General features: G+C 49.8%; 1 protein-coding gene across 1 annotated transcript; it reads left to right on the top strand.

Annotated features, from left to right (window-relative positions):
- Window positions 1-40: 40 nt before the first annotated feature.
- Window positions 41-7,255, top strand: LOC120859321 (liver carboxylesterase-like). The gene is made up of 7 exons (XM_040235465.1): window positions 41-196; window positions 2,202-2,342; window positions 3,862-3,942; window positions 4,647-4,794; window positions 5,490-5,621; window positions 6,545-6,617; window positions 6,897-7,255. Exons 2-7 carry the CDS (start codon window positions 2,223-2,225, stop codon window positions 7,078-7,080), a joined length of 738 nt encoding a protein of 245 aa, XP_040091399.1. The 5' UTR covers window positions 41-196; window positions 2,202-2,222; the 3' UTR covers window positions 7,081-7,255.
- Window positions 7,256-10,450: the final 3,195 nt, after the last annotated feature.

Below are 10,450 nucleotides of genomic sequence, written 5' to 3'. Positions count from 1 at the left end.
GTGCTGGTGCCCGGGGGAGGGTGTCCTGCCCGCTTCCTGTCAGCCCAGCCAGGGTGGCGCCAGAAGGGAGCACTTGGTACCTTTTGGCACAGCTCACAGAGGTCAGCTTTTCTCCCAGGAAGCCTCCTCACCACAACCTCTGTCTTTGTCTTCACAGAAATTTTTCACTTTCAATTTACACGGAGACCCCACAGAGGTAAGGACCTTTGGTTTCTTGAGTACACGTTTTAAGTCTTGGCACCTTTGCTCAGTCGCTAAGTCGAGTCCCATCCTTCGCAACCCCATGGACTGTAGCCCATCAGGCTCCTCTGTTCATGGGATTTCCCAGGTAAGAATACTGGAATGGGTTGCCATTTCCTTCTCCACTTGACACCTTTAAGTTTCAGTTAATGAAAAGGAAAGAATGAAATAATTCTTCTTTGTAGAATCATGGTATTTCCTTGTGTTTATATTGCTGAGGCCCAGAGAGGGGCAGTGACCCTGCCTGGGTCACACAGCCAGGAAGACCAGATATAGGACTGGAACCAGTTTCCCAGACTCCTAGTCCAATGCCCCCAGTTTTGAACTCTGTGTCCCTGTCCCCAGCCAGCCCCTGGTCTTGTTTACATTCCTAAAAATGCCCTGTTGGGAGAAGGTGAAAGAGAAACCTCCACTGTGGGCAGTGGAGATGACTGGGTAAGGGGCTCTTCAGGAGCCTTCACGAGGAGCCCAGATTATCTCCTGGGGGGCTGCAGAAGTTGACTGGCTGTGCAAGTCACTCTATTTGCAGGCATGTGGGGAAAGGAGCCATGAATCAGTCCTCAGGACACCACCCCCTCCCAGTCACGCAGGAAACTCCAACAGTAGTCTCCCCGGGCTGAGAAAACATTGAGGCCTTGTTGGTTGGTGTTTTATTATCAACAAATAGTACACATAACTAATTGTCTGTAAGAAATGTATATTACATAAGGTGTCTTTAAACATGAACATACACAACACAAGGTTGAGAAAATGTGACCAGAGGCTCAGAACCTGGTCCCATATTTCCCCTGTTGACGTGACAGAGCAGTCCCTAAATCAGAGTCATGGTGACTTTACAGAACTTAAGTGCTGCGAATAATGAAGAATGTTACCGAACCAATCAGGGGTCTTGCTCCTTACTGGTTATGAGATCAAATACATATGCACAAATCGTAAAAAAAAAAAAAGATGACTTTAATCAGAATGCAGCAATCTGGGGAGATGGCGAAGTCAGCATCCCCCCAAAACCGCCTCCCAGGTTTCTGTTTGGCCATGAATCTTTTTGTTGTTGTTGCAGCATGCAGGCTTCTCCCTAGTTGTGGTACATGGGCTCAGTAAATTGCAGTGCGTGGGCTTAGCTATCTGAAGGCATGTGATATCTTAGTTCCCCAACCAGGGATCAAACCGAAGACCCCTGCATTGCAAGGCTGATTCCTAACCATTGGACCACCAGGCAAATCCCTGGTCATGAAATTTTTTAAAGAGCAACAGAGAAGTAATCTCAGTTCACCACTGAGATGGGAGGTCAGAGTGGTTGCCATTCGCCTCTGTCTGCAGACTCATATGCAGGTTGTTGATTCCTCATGATCTTCTTCTAGATATCATCTTGTTCACACAGTTTACTTTGGAGATTACTAAAGGGGAAGTTAGGGAGGAGACCTGGTCATCTGTTAATTACTTATTCTTCATTGCTACTTCTTTGATCTATGGGAAGGACCAAAAAGTTAGGCAAGGTATTGTGTGATTAAAAGATCTGAAAAGTGTGCTTGGGCTGGAGATGAATAGAGCATGGCAGAGGGGCCTGGTTTAAAAGTTGGTGCTTTGCTAAAGTGACCAAAGTAAAGGGACTTCCTGCTGAGGGTAATTTCCTGTAAAGAGATGCTTGCAAGGACTGTAGATGGAGAAATGCATGTAGATATATTACCATGTACACTTCAAATTAAATGCACATTATATTATATATTTTCATACTGATTTGAGTGGCGATCTGTCCCCATCACATGACCCCTGCTGTCCCCTGGTCAGAGTTCAGCCCTTTCGGATCTGCAGACTTAGCCCCCTCTGTTAGGACCCAGGTGTGTGGCCACCACCCACAGGCACCCAGGTGTGTGATACTGGCCTTGAGTTCCAGCAGGTGGAGAGGGGGATACAGATGTGACTTGGAAGGGGAAGCATAGACACTCCCTCGCTCTCTTCCCTAGAGCCATCCTTTCCTGCCCACCATGGTTGACGGAGTGCTGCTGCCAAAGATGCCCGAAGAGATGCTGGCTGAAAAGAATTTCAACAATGTTCCCTACATGGTGGGAATCAACAAGCAAGAGTTTGGCTGGATTATTCCACTGGTGAGAAAGCACAGGCCTTGTAGACTTGTCTCCCAGCACATCACCCTCCCATCTCTGGTCACAGACCTCTCTCTAGGACCAGGCCAGCTGTCCCCTTCATACAAGTTGACATTTCTATGGAAACCATCTCTGATGGTCCACACTGTCATCTGGGAGGTGCAGTTCTGGGGACCCATGTTCCCACACACTCTCTAATTCTCCTCCCATCCATGGATCCTGAAATGTCAGTTCCAATCACTGAGCAGATGAAAACCCAAGGCCTGGAAAGGGGAAGGGGCTCGGGAGTAAAACAGAGTGGGGCCTGGAACCTGCAGCCTCTCACCTTGGGCTTGCTGCTTTCATGCTTTCTCCATAAATTACCCCCACCTCACCCATGCTCTCACTCATCTCACTGGAAAGAGTGGGAGGAGCCTGCTTCCTCCTGAGTTAAAATTGACTTCTAAAAGTTAAGAAGGGCTTTCCCTTCTGACAGAGATAAACAAAGCCAGACACTAGTTGAAGTGGTAACAGATTTGATTCAGTTACATCCCTGCTAGAGGGAAATGATCCATCGTGAACTGAACCCAATCCGTGAAATGAAAGCCTGGAGCCTCTTTAAGGCATAGGTGAGGCGGGGCGGATTGTCTGTGTGACTGGGCTCCCTGGATTTGTCAGCTGGCATTTATGGAGAAGAAACAACTCCTGCCTTTATGACAGGAGGGAGTGGTGTAAGTAGAAGCAAGACCCCCACTGAAGTTAGGCCTTTATCATCTCACAGGGACTGGAGGAGAGAGCAAGAATTATCCCTGAATGTTTGTTTTTCATAAAGACGGCTCTCAGATCCTTGAGGAAACAGTTTGGGGTGGAAGATTTACATCTAAAAGGGCAAAGAAAAGATTTAGAAGGGGTTCGTAGACCCACCTGCCTATCACCAGGTTTGGGCTTGAACAAACAGTAAAATCTCCTGGCAGCCCAGAGCTCTTTAAGGGGGCCTGAGGTCATCCTGGGGACATGGCCTTAAGCTCCCTGAAGCTGTCCTGGAGCTTGGTCAAGTCTCTTAGGACAGAGTTTTGATGGAGTCATTATGTGCAGAGTTCTGTGGTTCTTCAGCATGATTTCAGAGGTTTTACGAAAGGACCAAAGTCCTAATGGCAGGATTTGGAGCTTTCTCAGTTATCTGACACAGGCAGGGTATTTGTGGAGGTCTCTGTCATTTGCCCCAGAGCCTTCCACTTCAACACTAGGCTGGCTGAAACCTTCCCTTTCTGTCTTGATGGTTACTGTGGGGACTCTAGACTAATTATTTGTACACACACACACAAAGACTGGGGCACCTTCCGTTAACAATTACTTTATCCTCCTTGCACTCCTTGATCTCTAGATATAAATTTCATTTGATTCATTGGTTTTGCCCAACTCATCAAAGAGCCATGCCCATCAAGACATGACAAAATGACCTTAAGTCTGCATTGGTTTGGTCTCTTGGCTTTTTCCTGCCATTGCTTAATGATTCACAGTTGTTTAACCTTTGTTTTAACAGTTCATGGGCTACCCTCTGTCTGAAGACAAGCTGGACCAGAAGACGGCCACATCACTCCTGTGGCAGTCCTATCCTCTCCTTGTAAGACTCTAGGAATCACAGGAACTGGTAGAGCCCCAAAGAGGGCCAGAAGCTTGTCCCCAGTTGCAGAGCAATTAATGGCAGAATGAAGACTGGAGCTGGGGGATTCTGATCCACTTTTTCTACTTTTCTTATTATTACTCAAGTTGAGAGGTGGGGGAAAGTTTCAAGTGGGCTTAAAAGGCTCACCATTAACCAAACAAGAGATGCTGTGGTGGTGAGGTGCAGGGGTGGTGAGATCAGAAATTGAGAAGTAGCAAAATGAAAACCACCAAGTGAATGAATAATATTTAGGAAGAATCTATTGTACATAAGCACCACTTTTCTCTCTGGGAGATTCCAACTTCAAAGGCTGATAGGTTTGAGGACATGAAGTTACAGCAAGGCTTCTAAAGTAAAAATGAGGAAGTTGTTCACCTTTTCAGTGGTTGCTTATTACAATAGAGTTTTTCAGGTGTCAAGGGAATGGTAAAAAGTGATTCTCTCATACCACTTTAGGGAGATGACTTAAGTTTATTTTGTGATTGTCAGAGGGCTTTACAGAAAAATAACCTAAATTAGGTTTTGGTTAGGTGCATGAAATAAGTGAGAGTTAGTTTTGCTCCGATGGCTTAAATGGTTTTGTCTGCACAGATAATTCATAAGTCTGGTCTCTATCTTGTATTGAATTTTAACAGTGGTCACTTTCACTTGATCTATTTCAGAGCATTCCTGAGGAACTGGCTCCACTGGCCACTGACAAGTATTTAGGAGGGACAGACGACCCTGTCAAAAAGAAAGACCTGTTCCTGGACTTGATAGCAGATGTGATATTTGGGGTCCCATCTGTGAATGTGGCCCGTTACTACAGAGGTGAGTTCTGGACAATAGGCAAGAGAGGGTCACCACCATTCTACTTTCACTGATTCCTGCCCGGCCTTCAGCACAAACACGTACGTGGAAACTGTTGAGAGTGATACATCCAATACTAACTACATTTGGCCTGAAATGCTCAAAAATAGGCGGAATTGAAAGCACCGGTTGTGCTGCAGGTATTCTGCACAGGAATGAAAAGCAGCCTGCTATCAATGAAATGTGTTTCTGTGGACATAAACTGTATGTATCTTGATGTTCTGGAGTGAGAATGCATCAGGGCAAAGAGGTTTATATGAATTGACCCGATGCCTCTATAATGATAGTTATTTTTAATCAGTTTCCCCAGAGTTTCAACATTCATTTATTTATTCATTCATTTGCTCAGTCATTGAATAAATACTGGTTCAAATGTAGTTCCACCTCTACCACCAATGTACCCTTAAGCAACTCATAGAAGTTTTTCCAAGCTCTTTATTCTCTACTGTGCTAATAACCAGGGTCTTGGTGCAGGAACACACAAGGTTGGCACACAGCTGGTTCTCACAGTGGGCAGCTGTTATTAATGCTCTTGTTGTTCACTCAGGACCAGGCGTGCCCCTAATTTTCTGACTGCTCATGGCCCCCTGGAGCCCTTGATACTAGCCAGTTGTGTGTCTGCTGAAATGAACCATGTATGAATCCTTGTTTTCCAGATGCTGGAGCCCCCACCTACATGTATGAGTTTCAGTATCGCCCAAGCTTCTCATCAGAGCTGAAACCCAAGACAGTGATAGGGGACCATGGGGATGAGCTCTTCTCTGTCTTCGGGGCTCCATTTCTGAAAGGTGATGGCCTTTTGGTGACTATAAACTTGGAGTTAGGAGCTCCTGGTCCGAGATTTGATTTGGTGACCTTGGGCAAGTTTCTCCTTCTCTGCAGTTCTTAGTTTCCTGAATTCACCATAACAGGGTGGAAGGACAAAGGGCCCCAACCATTTGTGGTTGTTGTTGTTCTACCGTACATGATGAAGAATGCATATCCTTGTGCCCTCACCCATGGTCACTCTAGAATCCAGACCTGGACATCAGCAAGATGGGAGTGTGTCACCCACAGGCCCTGCTCAGGGCTAGAAGGCCATTATTCATGCCACACTCACAAGAGCACATCAGAGTGCGAGTGAACCTTGACTGTATATCCAACCATCCATCTAAAGCTTGTATCTTTTTAAATTAAATATCTTTAACATTATAATATTTTAAGGAATAACTCTCACAAATGTCTTTAATGTCTTCACCATCAACAGTTAACAGACAGCTTTTGTGTGACACACTCTAGGGCTGTGCTTCTGGACACTTTCTGATGGATAACTATTTGAGGATCTTGCAGCTTGGTTATTCGTCAGATTCTGTGAAAACATATATGGGTGAAGGAAACTGAGAAAAGGCCCAAAGGAGAGCATCCTGGGAGGTGGGGTTAGTCTAGCAGCAACCCTGGGGTTTGTCCCTGAAACGCTGAAGGGGGAAGGGCAGTCGGGTGGGCACAGAAGACAAGGCAGTCAGCTTATGGATCGACCGCAGCCCTTCACTGAGCCCAGCCTCAGTCGGTAACTGTCAAGCTTAAAGTACACTTGAATTACCCAAGATGCAGGTTTAGACGCAGTAGGTCTGGAGTAAGGCCCCCATTTCTGAATTTATTAACAATTTCTCAAGTGCTTCTGTTGCCCATGAACCACACTTTGAGCAGCAGTGGCTTTGTCTCCTCCCCACAGATGGTGCCTCAGAAGAAGAGATCAATCTCAGCAAGATGGTGATGAAATTCTGGGCCAACTTTGCTCGGAATGGGTGAGCTGCTGGCAGAGATGGAGTAGGGTTGAGAAGGGACAGGGAGTGTCTGTTGGGTGGGGGAAGCTTCCAATGTGCAATGGTCAAACACCCGGCCCTGTGACTTCTGACATGAGAGCTCCCCGTGATGGACTGGGTTGCCCAGGACATGGTCAGCCTCCTGTCTCTGGAGGCATATGAGCCTTTGGCAGAAATGAAGCCACAGGATCGCTGACAAACTCAGAGGGTTGTTGAGACCACACTGTTGCTTAGGTGAATTTCTATTTGATTCTGTTTCAGGAACCCCAATGGGGAGGGGCTTCCCCATTGGCCAGTATATGATCATAAAGAAGGGTACCTTCAGATTGGTGTCAACACTCGGGCAGCCGAGAAGCTGAAAGACAAGGAAGTGGCTTTCTGGAACGAGCTTCTGTCCAGGGAGGCAGCAAAGAAGGCACCACACTTAAAACATGTTGAGCTGTGAACGGGAGGCTCAACTGGGCCCCCAGACGGAGGTTTCTCTAGAAGTGTTTATGTGCCAAAGAGGCGTCTTATTGTGAAGTCTGAAGAATTATCTGATGGGAGTGGCAAAGGTCAGGGAGGGGGAGTTTCTGTTTCTGTGGCTTCAATTTGGAAATAAATGTTCTTTTGGAGACCAAGTCAATGTCTTTGTCTTGTGCTGAAATAAAGTCATCCTCCTCAATGAGAGAAGGATGAAGACAGTGGGCACCATCGGCAGGAAGGTGCTCTGGCCGTTCTGGCTTGACCTCTGGATGTGCAGAGTGGAGCGGGCTGGGCCCAGGGAGGTGCTGAGGGGGCCGCTGCATTGCTCCATGCCTCTGGGCCATCCACAACTCCAATGAGAGCATGTGGGGGACCAGAGTGCCGTGTCCTCCTCCTCCACGCGGAGCTGCCTGTAGAGATGGGGGGGGGGCACAGACTGAGGATGTCCTGGAGTGGGAAAGAGGGGGCGGGGCATGGCGACATGTGGCTTGGCTGCCTGGCCCTTACTGGCCTCCCACAGGTCTACACTGCTTTCTTCAACTTACGTGTTATCCTTCCAGGCCCCTCCCTGGGGCCATCTCTTCCAACAACTCATATGAACCCTCTCTGTGGCCTGGACCACATCAGGGCCAAGCAGTGACCACTTTGGAGTGAGTCCCTGAAGTGTCACCTGAAAACTGTCTCTCAGAATGCCTGGGGTGACTTCTGGCTTCTCCTGGGATGTAGAAGTCTCTAAGAATGTTACAACCACCATTTCTGCAGGAAAAATCCAGATTATTCCTAGTTTCATGACTATTTCTGATTCATTCAAAGAGGTTGCAGGGCAATCAACCTGAAGTCTCAAGGAAGTCTCCCTCCCTCCTGTGGAGGAGAGATAGGACATGAACACTGGCTGACTGTCTGCTGACAGGTGGAAGATGGAGTCATCGTGTGTGTGAGTACAGTGACTAAAATGCGAATCGAGGCTAGAGGCCAACTGCGGTGAGTATCAGAGTCCACAATCGTCAAGGAGCCACTCACCCACAGGGCAGTTCACACTGATGGCAGGCCCTTCTCTGGACCTCTATCAGGGACCCGTGAGAAATACTGATGACAGTTGTTTCTGTTCAGTCTGCAAGTCATGTCCGATTCTTTGTGAGTCCACAGACTGCAGCCCCCCAGGCTCCTCTGTCCGTGAGGCTTTTCAGGCAAGAATACTGGAGTGGGTTGCCATTTCCTTCCCCAGAGGATCTTCCTGACCCAGGGATTAAAGCCTTGCCCTCTGCATTGGCAGGTGGGTTCTTTGCCACTGAGCCACCAGGGACGCCCAGCAGGTAGTAAGATCAGTGAAAACCTGCCTCAGGAATGCAGGATTGAAGCCCTGCTCAGGCACTTCTCCCTTAAAAAATAACATCCCCAAACCACTGAAAGACCAGCATACCCACTTCCCTTGGGGCCCTGGGTAAGATCTATTGTAGCTGAGTGAAAGGAAAAATTTTAAATTTTGTATAGCGATAGAAAATGTTAGGTAAAATCCTAGTACAAGTGACAGCAGGAATGTAGGTACCCTCCTGCATCTCTTAGGAGAACAGGGGCAGCCTCGATAGTGGCTTTACATCCCTAGTGCCAGCTCCTCATTTGTGGAAAAGATGATAACCCTCTCTGGACAATGGCACAATCATACGTAGTTTTTGAGGATGAAACAGGACACACAGCCATGAACAGCAGCCCTGGGTTACTGGTTTGGAAGGTGAAAAATATCTCCTGTAATACGAATGATAAGAAGTAATATCTGATAGTTTGGTTGCTCAGTGTGTGCTAGGCTTCATTCTAAGACTGTCCATCTCTTAAATACTTCAATCTTATTACATTCTTAAAAGTTTGTTGCCTAAAGTTAAATTCTAAAATAACTAGGAGCTATTGTTGTACCTGTCACAGAGGAGGAGACTGAGCAGAGAGGTGATGTCGCCTGACAGGGACACAGGTGGGACGGGCACTCACGATGGCTGAGTGCAACATCCTCGCCCTCACCCCTACCGGGCACCATGTCATCTCAGGATTGGTAATTTGTTCCTGGTGAGGCGGGTGCCAGGAAGTGTGGTCAGTGTCCTGCTCCTGCCTGCTGAGCTCCAGGTCCCTCCTCGGACTCAGCCCAGACCCCAAGTTCCCAGAGGAGGCCCTCCACTCTCCTCCTGGGTCAGGACCAGCCCTGGGAGAGCTCCCCGCCACTCAGGCAGATGGAGAAGCCCCAGCTCCTCTCTTCGGGTCCCAGGAAAGAAGATCCCCTTGCCAGGGAAGGCCCCAGGCTCCAGACCCAGCCCAGGTTGACTGGGGCTGGGGGCCAGGTCTATGTCCTGAACCCCGAGAGGCACCATGACGCCTCCTGCCATCAAGGCCCGGCAGCTCCAAGGTCTCCACCCAGCACTGGGTCCTGGTCTAGCTGTCCCCTGACCCCCTGGGTGAGGACAAGAGGTACAGTCTGGAGCCTCCGTGCCCTGAGATTTGGAATGGAGGCCAAGGGCGCCTGAAATGCTCTCAGGAGCCGGGCTAGGAAGACATTCCTGGAGCAGCAAGTGACAGGGGTCGCCCTGCGATCAAACTCCACACACTCCCTTCTGCAACCCTAGACACCCTCCGTCCTGTGCCTGGGAAGCAGGCATCAGGAGGGCTCAAATCCAGGGGTCCCTCACCAGTGGGGCAGGAGCACTTGGGGTCCATCAGGAGGAAAGGCGAGGTCCAAGGTCCAAAGCGGTGGTGAAGCAGACTCACTGGTCAGGTGGGAGGCCTTGGAGCCCAATCTTGTCCCGCCTTCGGAGGGGAGGGGCCCGCGCGCAGAGGCCCCGCCCCCTGCGCCCGCCCCGCCCACAGCGCCCGGCCCGAGCGCGCGGCTCCGCTTGCCCAGCGGTAGGCGGTGTCACGGCCGCCCCGGCCGCCCCGGCCGCCCGTCCCCGTGTTCGCCACGCGAGCAGCCACCTGCTCCCGGGCTCCTAGGAACAGGGCTCCTGTGTCCTCGCGGCTTCCCCGCCACGGACCCCGCGCCGCCGGCCTCGGGTCGCCCTTGCCTGGAGCCACTGAGCCACCCCCGCCTCCCGCTGGCTGGTGTCCCGCTTGGCTGAGGCCGGGGAGTGGTGCCCCAGACCCAAGGTGGAGGTGACCCTCGCCGCCATTTCCCCTTCCCCGGGGTCCCCAGGCGTGGCCTGCCTCGGGCCCCACCGCGGTCTCTTCGCGGCAGTTTCGCTGGAACAGCCCCGCGACCCACAGTTCCTTAGGCCTCTGGTCCTCACTTCCGTTTTCCTTTCCTGAAGAGACAATGGCGCGTTTCTCCAGGCGCCCCTTTGCCTCAGGTTTCCAGCGGCTTCCCTCAACTGTAA

This window comes from Oryx dammah, unplaced genomic scaffold (assembly GCF_014754425.2).
Source record: "Oryx dammah isolate SB20612 unplaced genomic scaffold, SCBI_Odam_1.1 HiC_scaffold_558, whole genome shotgun sequence".
NCBI classification, from domain to species: domain Eukaryota; kingdom Metazoa; phylum Chordata; class Mammalia; order Artiodactyla; family Bovidae; genus Oryx; species Oryx dammah.
Note: the sequence above shows the minus strand (reverse complement) of the source record. Positions and strands in the feature narration are given on the sequence as shown.

Bases quoted from the DNA above. Each gene is read 5' to 3' on its own strand.
- LOC120859321 (XM_040235465.1), top strand. From the start codon at position 2,223: ATGGTTGACGGAGTGCTGCTGCCAAAGATGCCCGAAGAGATGCTGGCT. The intron at 2,343-3,861 runs GTGAGAAAGCAC...TTGTTTTAACAG, and splicing joins TTGGCTGGATTATTCCACTG to TTCATGGGCTACCCTCTGTC. The intron at 5,622-6,544 runs GTGATGGCCTTT...TCCTCCCCACAG, and splicing joins CGGGGCTCCATTTCTGAAAG to ATGGTGCCTCAGAAGAAGAG.